The sequence below is a fragment of the Electrophorus electricus genome, chromosome 19 (assembly GCF_013358815.1).
Source record: "Electrophorus electricus isolate fEleEle1 chromosome 19, fEleEle1.pri, whole genome shotgun sequence".
Taxonomy (NCBI): domain Eukaryota; kingdom Metazoa; phylum Chordata; class Actinopteri; order Gymnotiformes; family Gymnotidae; genus Electrophorus; species Electrophorus electricus.
The window spans coordinates 5,242,466-5,264,978 of NC_049553.1; the positions used below are offsets into that span (position 1 = coordinate 5,242,466).

At 41.4% G+C, this 22,513-nt stretch overlaps 1 protein-coding gene across 8 annotated transcripts in view; it reads left to right on the forward strand.

The window, feature by feature from the left end:
* The window catches only part of kcnip4 (Kv channel interacting protein 4), a 127,849-nt gene that overhangs the window by 16,686 nt on the left and 88,650 nt on the right, over positions 1-22,513 (forward strand). The window contains exon 1 of one of the 8 annotated variants that reach the window (XM_027015042.2): positions 17,029-17,405. The exons of the other annotated variants lie outside the window; for them this stretch is intronic. Coding sequence (XP_026870843.1) covers positions 17,321-17,405 — 85 coding nt within the window. The 5' untranslated portion in view covers positions 17,029-17,320. Of the gene's footprint in view, positions 1-17,028; positions 17,406-22,513 lie in introns of those variants that run through there. 8 annotated transcript variants of the gene reach the window in all.

A 22,513-nucleotide genomic window follows, 5' to 3' on the forward strand; every position in this document is an offset into this window, starting at 1 on the left:
CCAAGTCTCTCTCTGGACTGTGATGTCTGTGCTGTGTTTTTTTACACCTGACAATAGGACGTAAAGCGATGTTTTGTGATGTAATAAAGTGATGTGGTTTATACAGGTGAACAACCTTTTGTCTCATTTCATTAGTGTATTGTCTAACCTTGCCCATGCTGATGAATGCCTAAAGGTGTTTTTCTAGTGTGACCACAGGAGTTCCAAAAGACTAAAGATACATGTGTATTTTAAAAGATAAAACATACATGGAAATATACAGTATGTAGTTTAAAGTTCTGAGTTTCTATGAGTGCCTATAAAATGTAGTTTTAAGATTAAACTTTTCATAATCTTTATTCTTTAAATAGTTCATTACAGATGTGGGGTTTTTTTTGTACTTGTATATCTCCATCTCCATTTTTGTGTTTTGGCCTTTTTGTTAATATTGTTTCAGACAAATGAATCTGTATGAAACACCGTCCATTTATAGATCATGATTGTAATTTACTTATGTGATGTATCAGCTCACCAGTGGAGGGTGCAGTACCTTTATGCATTGTAGATGTGTTCTCAGCTGTAATGAAATGAGTGTATCTAAGAAACGTCAAGGCATGACTGATGGATTTCATTACCATTGCTTAAAAACAGAATACTTACTGATAGTAAGCTATAGGATTTGAATGCATGTTTGTGATGAGTAAAGAGAACTGGCGTTGGCATATGAGCATCAGCTGTGTTTACCGGTCAACCGGTTAGGAGAAGGGCAGTTTCCTCTTTAACAGGATTCCTTTGCTGTGTGTGCTCATAAGAGTGAAGGTGTTGGAGGAAGGTGATGATGACATCTCTCTCTTTTAATTAGGCTTTCTATGGTTTTTTACATTTTTATCATTATTAGGCATGATCAGTTTTATGCATTTATAAACAGTAGTGTTGTGTTTAACATTTTAGTCAAAGTGAAGACCAAAACCTATGGCTGGTGAGACCCAGATGAGACCTAGATTTTAACAGATGTTAGATGGCCAGTTACCCTGTGGCAGAGGTATTCAACTCAGAGCCTCTAGTTTCTGGTCTAAGATTCTGTAATTGCAGGTAGTTAATTGAACAGATTATAGAATCCAAACTAGGTTTAAGATTTAAGGATTTGAAAACCTCTGATCTTGTATTACATTTGTATTTATTTATTTTTAATTAATATGTGGTATCTAGAACTACACTACCAAATAATAACTTGGCACAAATGGGATATATTGTGAGTCTACTTTTGTCCATTAGATGGCAATGAAACACTCCAAATACTACCAGGACTGGCTTGTCGCATAGTTTTGCTGGTTAAATTACACCATGAGCTATCATCACATTGTCCTGTGTTTCACATTTGTAAGTAACTCAAGAGGGGACAGCATTGTAATACAATGTGCTCCAATCAGCCGCAACGAAGTTCTAGTATGCAAACTAGTTTCAGGGAGAGAAAAACTGCTTTACAAAGTCCACAAATCATATGAATTATTAGTGAGTGCTAAACATTTTGTGAAGAATGCAATATGTAAAATAAAATCCATAAAAGTAATAGATAAAAACCAGCACAGAACTGACAGTGCATCTAAAAGAATCTACTTGTTACACCCCTCTGCTAAAGCATTGTGGATGTTTGCTTTTTTTCTGCTAGAATACACCCTGCATGTATTGCATCGTGTTGCATTATTGAAACACGAAACACTTTTTTGTACTTTCTGTGTCCTACACAAAGGTTCACTAGTTCTCCTGTATTCTTTGATCATTTTTGACATTCCTGACCTGAACCAGTGGCCCTGTGGTTCCTGACCTCTAGCCCTGGGACTGCTCCTCTGAGCTGACCTCTGCCCTGGCTCTTGCGTCCCTCTGTGTGCCGATGAATCTCCAGCCACTCATGATGAATAAATGACGCTGGCTTGGCTACGGGGGGAGATCAGTGACAGCGCTGTTGCCGTTGGGTCTCACTGAGCGGGAATGTCACGGTGTAGCAGCATGTAGCGCAGGGCTCGATTTATCATCATGACGCGGCGCTGCCTCTGATGATGAAGAGGCATCTCGGAGCTGCAGCTTGGACTGCTAATGCTAACCCTTTATATGAGCAGTTCCAAGGCATAATGCCACTTCAAATAGCTAGTGATTGCTTAAAACGGACTCCGTTCCCAATGTGGAATTGCACCTCGTGACAATTGTGGAAATACGTTTTTCAATCTCATCATCGTGCTAGGTTGCAGGCCTCTTGTGTTCAGGGACTGTGTTTGACTTGAATGGTTCTATGAACAAATGAGTGCATCTGTTGACCCTTCCTTTCATTGTTTGTTTGACTGCCACGTGCAATTAATAAGATGTAGCGATCTGTGGGAACATGGGAGACCATGGGAGTGTTAAACAGCCTGGTGTTCCATCACTGCTGTGAGTGAGTGGTCTATGGGCTCCTCTGCTTTCTAACAGTCAGGGACCGCCAGACCCATGTAGGCCACCATGGTAGAGAAAAGGGAACAAATGACCAGGAGGACTCCTACACTAGGCTAAATATAAAACACATGAGTGTTATTTGGCTGGAGGCTGAGGTACTCTGTTTGTTTAACCAGCAGTCCCACTGCAATACTTCTCAAAAATCAGGCTGCATTTTGCAGATTGATGCGACTATTAGAGCTACTAGCATCATCAGTTTTAGAGTTTGATTTACATTACCTATGTGATGGAATTGTAATAAAAGCAAATGTTTTTAAGGGGTCTGTCTAACATTTTAAGCCTCATAGCTCTGGTGGCTGCTGTGTGATGGGGTAATGTCTGCCCTGTAGCAGCACTAAGTCTCTACAGGCGAAGGTTTACGGCCTGCAGATTTTAATGCTAGTTGATGTATGGGCTTATTCTCATTCCTCTGAGTTCTTATTGCATATTTCCATATGATAAGAATATGATAAGAATCAGTTTATTCACTAAGTATAGTGACAGGCAAACCCTGAATGCTTTAAAAAAGGATATATATAAAATCTAAAGAAGATTCTAGGTGAGTAACTGCAGTGTACTGTAGTCAGATGTAGAGAGATTCAAAATTGTAGTAGAGTACACAGAGTTTCCAGAGAAACAGGATGTTTCAGCCAGAGGTCTGTCATCAGCTATGCAAGCAAAGTGCTTTGCATATGTACAATATTCCTCAATGGATAGAATATTACATTCAAAATTGTAGAGATATCTCTCTATTTCTCTATCTATCTATCGGTTCCATTTTTATCATAAGATGCTCATGTGGTGGCTGTGTTCTTATTTAACTACATATACATATCACAGCATATTTAACCAGCTTTTATTAATCACAGCATTGCATACTTGCAGCTGTGATTTTATATATGTGAAGTTGTGGTAATTAACCCAGAAAGCAGCTGCTGTAACATGACAGTTATGGTGCCAGTGAAGAGCACGAGGCACAGGTCCGTATTGTTAGCTGTGGTAATTAGCGCTGAGATATGAACATAGCGTCATGACCACCTGCGGTTGTTTTGCCGAAGGGCTAAGATAATGGATTTTCCACTGGTTTAAGTCGCCTCACGCAGTGGGAATTTGCTCTTCAGGTCTGGGCAACAGATGATTAATAAGATTAGCCGCTAAAAGCAGCTAACGGCTGAGCTTTCCCCTGATTAGGGGTCACATTTGGTGCCTATGCAGGGTTCCTCAGGGTAGCCTGTCTACTGACAGTGGACTGACAGTTCATTGACATATGATGGGTCACATGAGATGTCATTACAAAACAAGACACTTGAGTCATGCCAGACTCGAGTTTAAACTGACGTAAATGGATGAGTGTGTGTCTGTGTGAATGACAGCTGTTTCTGTGTGTAGAAGTGTTGATGGCCAAGGACTCCAACTTCACTATTGTGACTTAAAACATAACTTCACACTAGTTGATGTAAATTTTGGTTTCAAAACATGATTTCTGGCAGTCATCTCTAGCAGAGACTTGGTACATTTGCTATGTTTATATTTCAGGGTTTTATATAAATAAAGAGATGGATGGATGGATGGATGGATGGATGGATGGATGGATGGATGGATGGATGGATGGATGGATGGATGGATGGATGGATGGATGGATGGATGGATGGATGGATGGATGGATGGATGGATGGATGGATGGATGGATGGATAAAGAGGACTTTCACTGACCTCCTTCCCCAGTTTAATTTAATGTGATTATTATTTTTTGTCCTGTTGCTGGTCTCTACAATAATTTCTTTTTGCACACAGATGTGGTGTGGTAGGGGATGAACGGTTGGAGTCTCCTTGCTGTTTGCAGGTATCCTACATTAGCCATATTTCTCCATTCCAGTGGTGGCCTGGGGTTCTATAAATAAAGGTACGATTGATGCAGGGCACAGTGATCTTTGTCATTTCCAGCACCTGCAGGCATATTTGACTTTCACGCATTAGGCTAGAAGGTGTTCTCTTCTGGTACATGTCTGGGCCCACCACTGAACCGAGTCACCGTTTCAGTATCGACGGCCGGAAAACTGCAGAGACGGCTGACCTAGCCTGCCAGTGTGCTGCAGGACCCGCTGCTTATGCTAGAGTGCAGCATAAGGAACTTTTTTTTTTTTTTTTCCTGACAGCCGTTCGATTTTCGAGAAATGCTTTTACAGTGAATACATTTCCCGAGCACATTTCCAGTTCCAGGGATACGGTAGATGCAATCCGTCTGTGTGTATTTGCTTGTACATTTTCTAGCATTTGTATTATAAATGTACTGTGAGACAAAGAAAGAATTTTCTGAGTATTATGGATGCCACTTGAAGAAAGTCGTTCTCTGGCGAGGGATGCCTCAGTTTCTCACTCTCAGATGCAGTTTGATTTAGTTTGATGGCCTCAGGAAGTTGTAGTATGAGCAGTTGAAAGTGTTATTTGTTGACGGCAGTCTGTTTATTCACCACCAAGCCAAAGTGTAGAGCAGTCCATGCTTTTAATATCTGATCACTACCAGCCGGTGAAGGCAACTTGGTACTTTAAATAACAGACTGTTAGGCCCAAGGGAGCCCCAGATTGAGATCTTCTAATTAAGTGTTGCCTTATTGCAGGTGGCAGAGGGCTTTGGTGCTAAGTCACTTTACACACGGGTTGCCAGAGGTGTTGAAGGGTGGACAATTATGTAATGACTTAGAAAATGATATTAGAGAAGCTTCGCTGTCCTACTGAATGTTTTCTCAGAGTAACACTTAAGGCTAGCCATGTGTATGTTGTATGCATTGTTTTGGAAACTCAATGTTTTTTAATATATATATATAATATCAATATTTTTTATATTACGTTTGCAAAAGGTCAGACTATGCAAATAGGACATTCATAGAAATCTCTATTTGAGCTCAGCGTTTGATGACTGTTCCATCAGTGTGACAACACGTCATGGGGAAGTGGAACGTGCTCCCTAATGTGTTTTGACATATTGCAATTAATATTTTGCGCCAATGTCTGTAGTCAGTTTCATACCGTGTAACATATTAGAACACTGAGTTTCTTGACAGTTAATTCTCTTAAAATTGACACAGTCATGTAAAGCCAGAGAGATCCTCGATTATTAAAAATAATTTTCACTGGACCTGGGCATAAACATTACGTCTTTTAAACTACTCAACATTTATATTATCGATTTTGCTTTTTGCTTCATTTTTAATTTTAGAACTGTTGCTGCATTCTGTATGACATCCAGTCTGAGAAGAAAGTTGTTTGAAGTGCATCTGACAACCCTCGGGGCAATGTGGCGTATCCTGCTCTGAAAGCCTTTGAAACTGTTAACGCCTAGCTGCATGTAAATGTCCTCTTGACTTCATTTCCCCTGCACTCTGGTAATAAACACTTGATCCTATGCATTCATATTTGAGTTAGGGCACACTGCTATGAATAATTAAACACCAGCACCTTTGTTTACCCTTGATCGCACAGTTTCATCAACACTTTGCCGAATGGAAGGCATTGAATGGATGTTCTTGGGACGTCTACGTGATGGCACTGCACAAGTGGGTCTAAACGGAGCGTGCCAGGGCGACATGGTGCCAAGAGATCATCGGCTGATGGTTTTCATGGATCGTGACTCTGTCCAAAGACTACAGTAGCTTCAATTTGAGCAAGGGCATTCACAAATTACCACTCTTATTTAATCATGTGGAATTAGATTTATCTTTCCTGTTTAGATATTTTTGTGACATTGGAGGGAAAATTCTGGTTGTTATTCAAATCCTGGCTACATTTGTTTTTCCTAGCATTAAAATGGATTCAAGCACTGAAAAGAATCCACAAGTAAAGCATACAGCTATGTAGTAGCTTGCAGTTTTTCTAAAAGGTTTTTCACCTGAACATAAGGTGAGGTGGAGAGCATGTAACTTCTTAAGTCTGGGAAGAGCATCACTGACTGCTCCAAAGGGAGCCATTATCTCTTAGTGAGCTTGACATAATCTCTAATAGAATTTTCAAGTGAGGGCGTGCAGCATTTTCCCGCTGAAAAGTGGATGCTTTCCTTGGTGCTTTTTCCCTGTCAGCCTAGTGTGCTGGAAGGTCTGTAGCCCTCCTTGTTATAAGGTGTCTGGGATTAGATTGTAAACTGCCTTTTGTAGAGGTCATCTCATTTCTGCCTTAAAAACGAAGGTGCACCCAGCAACCTGTCAGCCGTTGGCTGGAACGTCGTGATGAACGTTGCGCTGTAGGCAGCGTTAAAGCTTCACGGACTAACGTGCTGTGGAGTTGTGAAGAATCTGTGGTGTACCTTCATTGTTCTTATAAAAGTATGGTTCTTATACAAGTATGTTGCTGCAACATAAACAATGATTTCTAGTTATCAGTAGCACTGCCTATCCATTAATTGCCCAAAAACAAACAGACATTTTCTGTGATTGTGAAGGTTGTGTTTATGCTACCTGACAAATTCAGTGCTCACATGCTAAGTCTGTGCACTTCATTAAAATCCTTAAAGGTAGTTCATCATCAAAAGCACAATCACAGTCCCATCATGTCTGTGTCCAGCATAAAACCCACTGCAGGCTTCGTGGGAGAGTCCAAGATGGGCTCCAGACTGAAGGTGCAGGCTGCTGTTTAGGTTGGGAAGAGAGGGGATGGCTCTTGTGTTTAGGTTGAGACCGAAGCCTGCTCGGGGGAATGTAGGTCAATAGACGGCTCCAATCCTCCCGCGAACGTTAGGCTAAACAAATCAGGCCGTGGAAAAAGTGTGTTGGCACCAGCTGGCCCTTTTTAATGTGGATAATCCAAGTGTGTTTTGACAGATAACTCCATTTGTACCAATTTAGCCTCAAAGAGGGGATTTTTTTTTTAATCAGACAACAGATGAAGAGGAGCCTTATTTTCATCAGCTAGTGAGACTGTCTGGATGGAAAAAGTCTTGTTTGGTTCCTCAAACAGGGTTGTAGTAATTTACATTTCTATTTCTTTATCAGTTCTGTTCTCTCTTGCTTTGTTATCTAAGGAAAAATATTCTCCTGTGTTGACTGGTGGGAATAGGTCTGAAAACCTTTCTGGACATCTATTTAATGTTGTTTACTTTTTCAGTAAATAATACTTGCCTGACATTCAGGTGATACTGTAACTAAAAGTCAACAAATATTGTTTCTGTCTTGAAGCTCTGTTGCAACGCACTATAATCCCCAGATCTTAAGTAATCGAGTGTGTTTTATCATCAACCACTTAAGTGCTGTTATTAGAAATGGCCTGTGCTAGAAACAGTTGTATATAGTTTTGAACATAACCAGATCCATGCTGAAGATGAAGAGAGCAGCAGGCAATGTGGGATGCCATCTTACTGGATGTTAGTATCTTCATAACAGATTTTTTCAAAAGATTTGCATAGACTGCATCAGGTGAAAAATCATAGATCTTTCTGTTTGCATTGTCTAGTGAGTTTGAATTAAATAGTTAAAGCATAATAAAATTTTAATGATATACAGTGATGCTTGAACGTTTGTGAAACCTTTAGATGTTTCTATATTTCTGTATAAATTTTGCTTAAAACTATCAGATTGTCACATAAGTCCTAAAGTACATAAAGAAAACCAAATCAAATAAATGAGACAAAATATTATACTCTGACATTTATTTATTTTTTTTATTTATAGACTCTAATCCAATATAACATAGAAAATGATCCAATATCACATATCATGCATATGACAAATGTCATATTGCAGATTTGTCTGTGAGCGAACTCTCAAGACACCCACCTTAAGCACACAAATCGTTCTACCAAGGAATGGTTAAAGAATAAAGTTATGGCTGTGGAATGGCCAAGTCAAATTCCTGGCCTCAATCCAATAGAAATGTTGGATCACATACTTTTGCCACTCTCAGATATGTAAGATTGGATCAATTTCCTTATTAAATAAATGACAGAGTCTAATATTTTTTTCTCATTTGTTTAATCTATTTTTTGGACTTTTAGGACTTTTAGAATCTATGCAGAAATATAGAAGCTTCTGAAGAGTTTACAAACTTTCATGCATCACTGGCATATCCATTTTTGGCAATTGAGTATAGATTCACAAAGAAATTGCTAAGGGTCCAATCAAAACAGTATTTTGTATATTTTGTATATTTTTCATAGAAGCATTATTGTTTTACAGTTCACCTTGACACACAACACATACCAGAAGACCACTAAAGTAGAATAGTGTTTTCCCCAATTTACACTGGATCATTCTACTGTTATTCTTACCTATGGATGTGACAGTACTGATCTATGCGCTACTACAGACATTAAGCAGTATACTTTACAGGTGTTTCCATATTGTCCATAAACTCCTCTTTGACAATACAAGAAATGCTCCAAATTCTTTAGTACATTTTTGCGCACTTTATGCTCACGTAGTGTTCCTCTCTCCCATGCCGTTTGCCCTGTAAATGTTCAGTTTCAGCTCCGTTTCCTCAAATCAGTGTTCTGCTGCAGAGAGGCCCAGAAACATCTGCGAATCAGCTTTACGCAGGCTGCAGTACAACGCGTTATGCAAGGCGGTCTGTTTGCAGAGGACTCAGTCACATATTTGGAAGGTCATGCTTTTTGTGTCATCGTGTTGTATTTACAGTTAGGTTCACTTGGCTGTCGGGCACAGTGACGTCTACCTTGCTCTGCGGTTGGCCTTGGTGACAGGCTCGTTTAGCAAACTGCATCACTTTATACGAAACACACCATGCATGTCCATATGGCTTCTATTTTTGGTAGGATGTTGGCTGCTAAAACTGATGACTTGGGCATAAATGGTCATTGTTATGACCATGAGCAGGTAACAAGAAATAATATTTAATTTTATCTGGCATTACTGCGAGGTAACAAAATACTTGGGATACATTTGGATTTAAAGACATTTATTAGCATAGCTACATGAAATGTATTTCCTATTATATGCTGGGGGTTTTCTGTCCATTCAGGCTTCCTGATTGCATATTGCAATTTTAAAATGATCCAATGCATGTCTTATTGTCGCATGCCTGTTTTTTAGATTTGCGTTTCACAGCTGTTATCTACCATCTTTGTATATCCTCATTTATATGGCTTGGATACATATTTAATGTCTTTCCTGCTCAGAGGGAATTGATTCAAAAGGTTTTTTTGGATTTAAAATGTATGGAGGTTCACTGTTACATCACCTGAGGTTGAACCAATGAGCCCTCAAGTGTATTAAGGGATTGTGAATGGAGAAGCTGTAATGGCCACTGTTACAGCCACTGTCACATCACTATCTAGCTGCACTCCACAGTCTCGTTCTGTCTTTTGTTCTTATTCTTATGTTATCTTGTGTCTGTCTGTTCTGTGCTTAGTTATTTTTCGTGCTTTCTCCTGCTCATTCTCTCTGTCTCTCTCTCTCTCTCTCTCTCTCTCTCTCTCTCTCTCTCTCTCTCTCTCTCTCTCTCTCTCTCTCTCTCTCTCTCTCTCTCATGTATGCATATGTTCACTTTAACATAAGGCAAATTTGGTCAAAGTCCAAGTTACTCACATCATTAATCCTGCATTCACAGAGCCAGTCTCTGCGTTCTTGTGCTATCCATTTCCTTTCCTTGCTGACCGTTTCTGTCTTTTCACCTCAGGTAGTCAAACCTCCCTCTGTGTAGAAAGCTGGCACCAGCAGTCACATCTCCATCATGGCCTCAGTCTGTATCCATCATCACAGAAAGGCAGAAGAAGTATGCCCCCCCCCCCCCCCAATCCCCTTTATTCACAGTTAAGTGCTTGTGACAAAGGAGAGACAAGTTTTCGTTGGTTAAATACTACTTCTTTTTAACATGTAGATGGCTAAGGTTTCTGTATTATATGGATGGGGAAGTATTTAGGATGTACTCTCAAAACAGCTCCTTTGAATTCATGCAAGTATCCAAATAGTTTTAGAGGCTTTTGTAGTTCTTTCCAGCTGATTCAGTACACAGTCTACTGAGGCAAAATTTTATAAGCATTAATGGATGGTTTGCTGTAGTTTTTGTTGCAGCACAAACACAGACACAAACAGAATCAGATAGCAGTTTCAAGCCCCAGAGGGGTGGGTCATTTATAATGATCGGAAGCGCAACGGTGAGAGCAGGATGGGAGAGTCGGATGGCACTCGGCATCTTGGGGCTTTGTGGTCGAGCGCCTGATCATGTGATGCTGCTGATCTGGGTGCACTCCGTCTCTATCTTGTTGCACAGTTGATGGCCCCTTATGCAAAAAATCTACAGCGTATCGGAGATGGTGTGAGTGAGAGTTCCCAGGACCTTACCCGATGTGGGGGTCTCCATCCTGCCTCTGTCGGAACGGCTCCTTTGGCATCCCGTTCATCAGCTTCAGGTTGAAGGCAGCTGGGGTGATTAGTGGGTAGCAGGAGCAAATGATTAGGCCCCGTCCTGTCACACCCCAGCATGCCTCTGGCCCTTTTGTTAGCCCCGCCTCTGGGCCATGTGTTTGTTGTGCTTGTGGGCGCTGTCCCTGGTACTGAGGTTTGTGTAACTGGGATGAGCTGGTACCCCATCGCAGTTCCAGAGAGCCAGATTCATTTCCACATAATGAGGTGACCTACTGCAGTAAATACTAAAAATACAGGAACATTCATCAAAATAAAATAAGTGTCTAGGATCAGATTATACATACCCAGCATGACAAATAAGGCATCTTATAGAACAACATCAAATCCATCATTTAACAAAAGCCTAACATACAACCGTGGCCTCCACAGACACACAGCATGTACCCTAACACAACTTCGAGTGATTGCAAAGCTATTGTGAACTTAAAAAGCCCCTGCATGTAATGTTATTTGGAGTCGTTGGGGGCTTTGTCTGCTGGTTACAGTAAGCAGCTGGAGATCTGAGATTATTTTTAGCCCCTCTGTGTAAATTGGCCCTGGGAATGGTTTTGCATAGCTGTGCTTCATCTCATTTACACTAAATCCAGGATCTGCTGTTGGAACTCAGCAGCCTAGACCTGTGTCTCTGAACCACAAAGCATCACCATCAAAATTACCTCTAAACACACTCATGTGTTTTAGGATTAAAATCAAAAGTGATCATCTCAAAGTTTTTGTTTGGAGTTTTGTTTGAACTTTTAACCCCTTCACATTCCTTTGGTTCTCTTTAGTTCAGTTTTTGTTGTTCATTACGTTTACATTTACATTTAGCTGATGAGTTTATCCATAGCTACTTACAATTTTCACTGAATACTTAAGCAGTTGACTCAACTAGAGAAGTTGAGGGTTAAGGTTCTTGTTCAGGGGCCCAACAGTGGTAACTTGGCAGTGCGGATTGAACTGGCAACCTTCTGATTACAAGTCAATTACCTTAACCACTGTTCAGTGACCTGGTGGCGACCCCAGTAAAGCATTTAGTCTTTAGTCTTGGTGGTTGCTGTTGGGACTCTTCACGTGGTTGCCCTGTTTTCTTATTTTGTACTTCTTGCCAAAAAGATGATGTTCAAGCCTTTGGGAATATTCTCTCCTATTCTGCTGAGCACAGTAATGCCTGGTAAATTGGAACATATGGCTTCCATTTTTAGCAGACCTTGCATGTGACCTTGATTGTAATGGAAGCATTTAGAGGTGGGTGATGAACACAGCACTTGGGCCACTGCCAGGGGTGAAAGTTCATGTAAACGGAACAGCCACATCCCCCAGCATCCAGACAGACAGTCCGTTAACAGAGCCTAATGCATTTGTTCTTGCCATTTCTGTGATTTTTTTTTTCTGCCCGCTCTCTTGCCCAAAGACATTTCTTTTGTCTAAAACTGGAAAGTAAAGTTTCTCAGAGGAGATAAGAGTCTTCAATTACAGGCCTCCTTAGTGGCACTGAAATAAGGTCTGAGTGAGCCAGTCTTATCACCATCATGAAACCCTTACTGAATGGCCTTTCTCTGATTCCAAGGGCGAACCAGTGCCCATGCAGAGACTCCAAGCTGGCTGCCTTGATGTGAGTGAAAGTTGCATTATATGTACACCTACACGATCACCGACCATCTGATCTGCAGGAGGGATGACGTAACATTAGCACGCTGACTTCGTGTCAGGTAGTGTGCGATGTCCTAGGTTTAGTATGCATTACAAAAGCAGACTTTATTACGGTGTAGCAGCATAGCTTTACAAGGTCTGTACATGTAGAGCTCATGGAATAAATAGGATCACTGTGGGTTCTTGCTAAATCCTCCTGACTTCCATTCATCGTGTGGTACTACTGAACTCTGTTAGCAGTCTTTATGCAGACGTTATGCCACCAAATAATTTCACACCGATGTAAGGCAGCAGTGGAGATTTGCCAGCAGAGCTGTTCATTTAACTGGTATTTAGATGGTTGGACATTCTGACTCTTCCTCCTTTTGGAAGTTTTCCTCACATCTATTAACTTCTCGCTTCTTTCTGAGTGTGAAGTGTGAAATATACATGAAGCATATCACTCCTTTACAGAAAATCACCACCCTTGTTTGTACTTGATTTCCGTCAAATTGTTCAATAGCACTACTTACTTTATTTTTAACATAAGCCTTTCCTTGCAGAACAAAACATCAGCCGTTGACGTACATTGAATTAATATTTCACCCAGTGAAAGGACTTGGTTTGCTTTGTGGTCTGCTCAAGTCTAATAATATGTAAGACTGATTTATGTTTCTGCATTTCATGAAAATCATTATAACTCTTTATAACGCTGGCCTTGTTTCATGCCACGCAGCTTAGTTCAGTTCATGGAGATCCTCTCAGAACACTGTCTCTACGCATAACAGCGTACAGGGAAAGTGCCACATTAACTACGTTTTAAAGTAAATTTTCTTACCTCTCACAAAGATTTTGCTAATGATTGAATGTTATGTGTCTGATGAACCAGATATGTAATTAAATGTAATATGTAATTGTTGCTGCCATTTTTGTACAGGTATAAGAACGCCTATGATTTAAAAAAAAAAAGACACAATCTCCAACAGTAGACACTTTGCTTAATCTAATGTGAAAATTCTTCCAAACAGGTTGCACTTTATAAAAGAAAACAAACCATCTCTTTTTCTTATAACTGTAACTATAATTAAACAGAAGGCTTAATCTTTTGGTAGATAAATTATTCAAAATTATTTATTGGCTGCCTATATATCATGCACCTTTGCTTAGGAGGCAACAAAATATAAAAGCGCCTGCTAATGTCTCTCTTCTGACACGCCACTCTCCACTGGTCTGCTTTTAAACAGGCATTATCCCATTTTGAAGGGTACAACTAAACTTTCTCTGTAGCTGGAGATAGCGCCATGTGGCACACATCCAGAATCTTATTAACACTGCTTGAGCACAGCAGGCAGATTTTAAGATCTGATACTTTTTTTCAAAAATCATGCAGTATGCATAAAGTAAAGCAATAGAAAAGTCTGATTTCCATCAGCGTATTGGACTTTTTCTCTGGGCTCCCATCCCAGGTGTCCAGTTTAGAGAGGCCAGTTCATGCATTACCATTGAATTCGCTCTCACAACTGTGGACACGAAAAACTGTTGGTGCTCCCCGCCGGCGTGAACCTTTTTGTGTTACACTTTTTTTCCTTTGGTAGTGTAGCAGTGGTGCCTGCTGTTGAAGAAATGCTCCTCAGGCTCCCTGTGCCTTGCTTATTTTTCAGCACAGCGAAGATCGATAAGACGCGTCAATGCCGCTGTTATTCCGTCTATGGCAGATCGGGTGGAGACGTCGTATGTACCAGCTGATCTCTGTGCTACTGCTTTTGTGCCCCACTTGCTCTGACTGCCAGCAATCAGTTTGACCTCCACCTTTTTGGGTTTTTTTTGTACGACAGTCAGCAGAATTGTTGACTTCTCCCACCCAATCACGTTTAGCAATGTGCTCTGTGGAACAGTATATTGTTTTTTGGGCAGTTCAGCATAATTTGCTCTCGGGTAGACTGCAGTAGACTATTAGGAAGGCATCCCTGCTGTTGCTGGTATAATGCTGGGTTATATCTTGGACACCTATCCTACCGATGGCTCATTGGTTCTCTAGTTTTGCTGCTGTTTCTCGGGTTAAATTTTCTGCTCAGACACTTCCACCCAAGTGCGGCGGCATTCTGTCAAAAACAGCCTGCTCTGTTAAGTGAACTATTTTGTCGTTCACTTGATAAATGAAACACAACGGACTTTAGGCTACACGCCATTCGTTAGCCACACAGCAACTTCAGTTAATGTTTTTTTTAATGATTTGTAGATAATTAATTTATGCAGGCTAGTACACTGTGTACATATCACAGTGTGACATGTTGACTGGGTCATAGCTCATGCACGTTGTCCTGAGGAGGTTGTAATATTTCAGCGGGCGGCCCATCCTTGGCGTGCCGATGCCGCATGCTGACCCCCGACGCCCGGCTTGATGAGGAAAGGAGAGAGAGAGAGAGAGAGAGAGAGAGAGAGAGAGAGAGCAGTGTATTAACCCTGTGGTGACTACAGGACAGCTACACTGGACCTACTGTGAGTGTCGAAAGTTTTAATCTAATTGATAAAGTTAGCTGCACATGCTCAGATCCTCAGATGAAAGGTGAACCTGCAATACTGTCAGTGTAGTCCACCCTCTCAAAAGTCTGTAGTCACAGCGCTTTGTTCAAACTGCTGAATGAGTAGACTCGGCACAAAATTGGATGCACTTCATCTATCATTTTTTAAAGGAAAAGCTCCCCTAATGGTGCTGTTAATTTACTACCACAGGATCCTTTTTCAGACACTGCTGTCTGGCTTGGCGTGTTTGCTGCCTCATCCTTTGCTGCTGTTAGAGGTAGTTGGGATTTTTAAATGACCAGTTTCCACTGTTTCCTCTGGGGGAGGGGGGTCACACACTCTAAAAGGTGTGCGGAGCAGAGCTTCTTGCTGCAAACATACAGCTCCGCTAAGCCCAAAAAAGTTACAGTTCAGAAGAGTTCTGATAAAGTATGAAGGGAGAATGACCTGTTGACAAATTCTGCATACACATTTCTTCAAGGGCATCCTGTGGGCAGCTTCTGATGGAGTGGTGGCTGCCCAAATACAGTGGGTGTTTCAAAACTGTTCATCCAAAATCCCAAAATAAGCTAACCATGACCAAAAAAAAAAAAAAAGATAGAAGAGATAAATAAAACATACAATCGTATTCTCTCATCATCATTATGCTTTTACATGACTCTATGTATACAATGCCTCTTCACATCACACTGAAGTTACCTGACTCCGCGGGTTCACTGTAAGGAACCGTCTTTCTCTGCCCTTGTTAACTGCTGTGCATATACTGCTGCCCCAGTGGCAGTTTACACTTTCCGCGTCGTTCTGCTGCTGCAAACCCTGACATGTAGAACAGACTGTGCTGCTGTCACACTGCTGGAAGACAGTCTGCGGCATGCTGATGGCCTTGTGTTTGTGTTTTCTCTTAAATATCAAAATAGACACTTGAGGTCAAACACGCACCTGTGAAAATTGGTCTGAGCACTGTGCGTGTCGCGTCTGTGTATTTAAGTCCATGTACGGAGAGGAACCCTCCTCTTCTCTGATGACGAGCAACAGAAAGTCTAAATCATCAGCTCTCTTAACATTGCATGTGGGCGGGGGAAAGCCCTCCTTTCATAGCGCTTTCACCAAAATAGGCATATAGGTAGCAGGAATGACCTGTGGAATTCAGACGTCACTTCACGCAGAGTACAAACCATCTCATTTCATAGCTGAATGACTCCCCTGCATAGGCATCATACCGAGAATTGCGTAGCACTGTATGAAAGCATGGACGCAGTAATCTGTGGGGAACATCAGGCTTTTGTGTTGTGGCTCTCCTGGCATCAGAAAGGAAATGTCCGCGGGGTTGGAGTGATTGAACTTAATGACAGCACTCAAGGAGAGAAAGGCTCGGAGTTGACTGACGCTAATGCGGAGTGGTGATGATTAGTGCTGAAGCTGATGTGCCGCTGAGGATATGATGTCACAGACTTCATGAAGTCTGTTGCACTAAATTAAAGGGTCCACGCTGGACATCCTTATCCATTTAAGCTTGGATGCTTTGGTTTTCTTGTTATGAAAGAAAGCTCCCGCTTGATACGTAAAGGTTTCCCTTTCTTTAGTTCTTTGTAACTTTCCCCTGTCTGGTTACTGCTTCACTCCTGTCATTCCTGTTTCTGTGTTTTCTCCTAACGTGCGCTTGACCCCCCCGGTCTCCTCCCGCCCCCACATGGTATTGTATTCCCCTCTCTGAAACCTGGCTCAACCGTTCCTCTCACTTAAACCTGTCCGATCACCTCTCCTCTGCCTGCTTTCACTAGCGTCCAGTCCTGCACAGTCGTAGGTGATCTCTGAGGACAGCTCCATAATCACCTGTCACTACTGATTCATGGGCTCCGGCACTTTAACCGGTGCCACGTTCCCCTCTCTCCTCACCCGTCCTCTCCTTCTCCTCCCTCCCTCGCTCCTCTGTGAGGCCCCGCCTCCCCAGCGGTGGTCGGGGGGGGTGTAATCAAAGCGGCACAGATGCTGCTGAGCTACTCGAACTGCTCCGCGTACTACGAGAACGTGTGCGCGTATGCATGCGTGCTCGGGGGGGTGTTTGTGTGAGTGTGTGTGAGAGAGAGAGAGAGAGAGGGAGGGAGAGCGCAGAGCACATTTCACGCAACAACTGAGGATCTTAGGGCTACTGGAGCCTGACAGATGGTGGAAAGGGAGACCTCCACAACCATTCTGGGACACTTTGATGAGCTGACGGCCCAGCGAGCTCCCTGAGCACAGGAGTGGTGAGCCTCCTCCACACACCCACGCCCGAACCACAGTTTCCAGTGGGAGAGGGGCTCTCCTCTGACCCAGAGCCTTCAGACAAATAGACTGCAGGAGAAGTGAGCCAGTGAGCAGGAACCCCAGCCATGAGCTGCAGGAAGAGATGTAAGAGGGAGCTCCTCAGGTTCGCCCAGTACTTCTTCAGGTTCATCACCGGCACTCTCAACGCAGGTAAAGTTTGGAGCAGTTCCCTTGCTTACAGTAGTGCAAGCTCACACTGCACTTTTACTCATTATCAGTCTTTGGTGGTTACGCTGACCTTGGCTTGCCATGGATGGCATGAATTTTGATTTGTGTTTTGCAGTTGATACAGTACATAAGGGCAATGTGAGTGTGAGAACTCTACAAATTTTACTTTGAACTAATATTTTTGGTGCCATATGTTTGTCTCATAAAACAGACTGTGGCGCAAAGAACAGAAGGCGCAAAGAACCCACCAGGCAAACATCAAACATGATTCCCACGTTCTTTACTGAGCTCCTCTTTCCTAAAGTTCTTATTAATGTTGATGGTGTAATAATTATAATGAGGTAACAAATTTGCTTCATCCTTTGCCAAATATAAACTTCCACCACCTAGAAAGACTGAAGAAGACAGTCTAACATTGCTGTGGATTTGGGCACATGGCTGTGGACACAGTTCCATCACCGGATCCGTTACTTTCTTTAGGCTTTCCTTTGATGTATTGTAAATGTTGGGTCCAGTGATTGAACAGTACAGTACATTTCAGCATCGTCTTGATGCATAATGGCTGAAATAAAGCAAAGACCGTATGGTGGCTAAGTTGACCTTGGCAGATGGATTCTGTTCTCATAACTCTCCTATGCTTGGCTTTCACCCCATGAGAGCTTGACAAAGCTGTGTGAGGGAGCTGGTTCCAGTGGAAAGAGCATGTGGCCGAGATTTTTGCATTTTACCTGAAGGATAATTCAGGGCAGCCTGGCTGTACTTGATGGTGGCCAGAAGCCTGCATTAAAATGCTGCCCCTGTTACATAAGGTAAAGTAATTGTTGCCCAGTTTTGCATCTGTGCTCAGTGTATTTCAGGCAAGTCCTAGAATTGCCCATTGCACTGACGTCTGGCTGCGCTTATTAACTTTGGACTGCTTTCAGTGGGTGGTGTGAGAATGAGTATATGGGATTAAATTGGATTTGGGTAGATTATATTGGATTTCTGGAGATTAGACCACAACAGGCTCTGTATCAGGATAATGCAGCAGAAAATCGTATTAGAATTGGCACATGTCTGTGTTCATCCTCTCCCTTATTTGCACTCAATACTGCAGTAGTCTATTTGGCAGCTGATGTATACAGTAAAACGAGTAAGACTTGCATAAATTGATGCATTGCAGCATGGTGCTTTGCTATGTGACTTGTGTAGACCTCTCGGTTTAATACAGCAGTGCCAAATTAATTTTAACTCGTATCTGTTTGAGAGTTTTAATCTATAGGAGTATTGAATATTTTGTATTTCAGAGAGTGTCAAATGTAATATTCCTCTGGGTGAATGGATGGGTGTCTGAGTATGTGCAAGGGTGGGTGTGTGTGTGTGTGTGACACCATGGACTTCAAAATACTGATGACTGCTTGTGTGATTTTGTAATGAGGATAATGGGTATTAATACATGCCATTGACCTGTGCCTCTGGCTTGTCTCTGTACAACTGAGGTGGAGTTTAAAGAAGAGCAGGGCCACCTTCATCTTGACGGTGGGTTTAGTGTAGCAGGAGTTGGCAGACCAGTGTGATCATCACTAAAGACATGAAAAAATGACTTTCCTTTCTAAAACTTGGCTGACTTGGAGGGTGTGGGTCAGTTGATTTGCAGGTTTAGCTGACTGGTTTTGCTTTATTTCTTTAAAACCAGATTGCTTATTAATATTGTCTTATTAGTATGCATAGCCCTTTTGCTTTATCAGTTTAGAGGGAACACATCAGTTTAGAACTGCTGTATAGATTGCCATTGGTGTAAATGCCACTGATGTAGACTGTTGACGTTTTATCTTTCCAAAGGGTAATTTATTTCGAACAGGTCTTAAAACGTCATCTGATGTAGTTACTTATTGATCACAGGTTGCTGGTTCATCAGTTACAACCAGCAGGGTATCAATAATAAATAAGTGCCACTGGGAAGACTAGCTGTATTGCAGTATAGAGGAAGCCCAAAGCTGCGTTCATACCTCAGGCGCCGAAAGTGAAATTGTTATCGACAGCCCCACTCCTGATGAGCCAGTGGTGCTCACCTATTTTGCACACATATTTCAGCCCTAATTTATGTTCATGGAGAAGATCTCTTACATTAGAGACAGGAACCTTTGTATAGCTGGACAAAGTATTATTAATAATTATTAATAATAGTCCATCTGCTAGCATTTCTGCTCATCTTTTTAGATGCCTACAACTTTCATAATTTCTGTTAAGTTGATACCTTTTGGTCTTTCTTAGTCTTCATAAAAAGCATGACCACCATTTTTTTTTTTTTTTTTTTTTTTTTGCCATTCTTCACAAGGCTGATGTCAAAGAATGCAACATGGTGAAACATGGTGTTAAATTTTGGTTAATTACTGTAGTTTAATGTTTAATACCCTTTTATGAGCTATATGTACTGTTAAATGAATCTATACCATGAAAATGTTCTCTGGCTTGAGTAGATATCACAAAGTAGCCTTTGTGTACATTGCATTGTGTTGCTCTTTCCCAAGATGCCACAGTTTTACAAATAAATGCATTTTACAAAAACAGCTTGGTACTGTGAGGAGATACTGCAGATGTGTCCCCCATAAAATACTTTGTAATGAAACTGTCAACGTAGAAAAGGGTCGAGTTTCTTAGCTATAGTTTTGCAAATGTTCATATTTATATTTGCATTTATGCATTTTCCTAGTGAATAATAATGTTGCTTTCATCTTGTTTGTCTTTCATTTATATGCCCTGCCATGCCACCCTCAGGAGAGGACCTGAAATTGTCTACTCTCTTTTTTCCCCAAATACTTCACTGCAGTTGTTTTTGTAAGAGGCTTTGTTATGCGGCATGTTCAGTTTGAATTTAATAAAAAAGTTAGCATTTTATGAGACACTAGACATAATCTCACTTCACTGGTTACAAATAGCATTCGTTTGGAGCACTGATTGGTTTGAAATTTTTTTTTTTTTTTAATTATGGATGATATTTCTGAATTATTAGTTATTTCTCCCCCCAGAAAAATACTAAGCACACTGCTGTCACGCTCCTCAACTGCTGTAATACATCTTGCATTTTTCATAGTGAGAGGATGAAATACTTGGCACAGATTCTGGAATATTGTCTGTCTTTTATCTTCCCTGAGAAAAGAAACAAAAACAGACTTTGTTTTTACCCTTTTGCTTATAAGCACCCAGGAAACTTTCCATTTGCTTGACATTTTTTATTGCTTAAGCAAAGTCCAGAAGTATTCACTGCCAAGCAAACAGAAAATTAATTGCAATTTAATTGCCTATCAGTACAGTTCCCTGTAGAATTGAGATTTGATTTACCATTAAATGTCAATACTGTTACTCTCAAGACCCAATAATATTTTACACCAAGATAACTGAGCAAAGAGGGTGCTACACTTCTTTTTGCTTTGATAGCCGTTGGCATAGTTTTTGCTTTCCTGTGTGTGTTAATATTTAACTAGACAATGGTGACTTTGACGTGACGTCTGATGTGTACGTAACTGAACTATCAGGCCAGAGGAAAAGGTGGCAGTGTGCAAGCCACAGGCCTGCCTGTGTAACTCCTTAGAACGTCTGATGTCTCTGTTTATATGGACCCTGTGACACCAGCCGTCTTGGGTTCCTCACTTTGGTTTCCTGACTGCTGTTACTGGGTCATGTTCCAGTCAACCGTAGGGACCGCCCACCAGAGCACCACGCAATCCCTGATCAAACGTTGAATAGTTGGTCCAAGGCAGCAACTGGTGTACATGCCACCTGTTCCAATGGGATGAAGCAGACTCACACGCGAGCGGTGGCCACGCCGCCGCGTTTGTCTCGACATGGCCTCAAGGAAGCCCTGCTTCTGTTTTGCAGTCCAGGCCAAGGCTAAAGCAAGGCAACCCTTAGCATTTTTAAAGCTGTTCCTTAAAGACACTATCAGGCATCTTACTGTCTTTCTCTCCGAGAATTAACTGTCCAAGCCGGACATCTGAAATGAGCAAAATCACGTGCTTGTGTTCTGCTACTAAATGACTTTCTCTCCAGACAGATACAAGAAAGAATGGAGGCCAAAAGGATGGATGAAGGGATGCAAAGATTACTGCAGCACTGCGATGAGAACCTGTGATTGTGATGATGGGCACATCACCGCTGTAACCACATAGAGCACTTTTTTCCCGTTCTTCTTCTTTAGTGTTCAGAATGAAATACCTAGAGGCTGGCTCGCTTGAATTGTGCCATACACATTACAAGTAGGCTGTCTCATCATTTCACAGAACTGAGTCCAGCTTGTCTGAGTCAAAGCACAGATGCATGAGAGTACAACTGAGAAACATCAGTAGGAATATGCAGAGCGTGGGGACTTTTAGCCGTTTATTTTCATATTTTCTGTATGCTGCATCTATCGATTGTGCATCAAAGATATTGGCAGTATTATGAAACGGGAATTTCAGAAAGCTGAGTTATTGCAACAGCCTCATTCTGGGTGCATTTCTGAATCAATTTTGAAAATATACAGTTTCAAAAATTCCTGACTACAGTCACTACACTTTTGGTTATGAATAGCTAATCTCTAAAATTAAACAAAAGGAATAGAAACTTGGTGATTTTACTCCCCTGGGCATTGTCTTTATTTATTGTTGTCAATAAATAAACTCCCACTTGAGGTGCTATTTTAGACCCAGATCATAGGAATTTATGGGTCGTTTGGGGTGTTTCAGGAATCAGATTTGTATAATTAATTAGATGTACAATGACTAATTAGATAATGATGATCCATTATGTTATATATCAACAGGGTGATGATTACAGATCTTCCTCTCAGGGACTTTAAACTTGATTTATTGTGCTGTACATCATTTATGTAATGGTGAAATTCGCTGAATGATGGGTTGTCTCCTGGAATCCCTGAGTGCCCCATATTGTTTTCATGATGATGATATGCCGAATATTTTGGAGAAAAAACAAACCCATAAAACCTCAACGGTGATTATGCAGAGTGAAAATATTTTAGCAACCAATCAGCTGTCAGCTGTTGTCTTATTCATGTCACATCTGTTCAGCAGAACAGATTCTGGTTTGCTAGTTAACACATTACACATTTACAC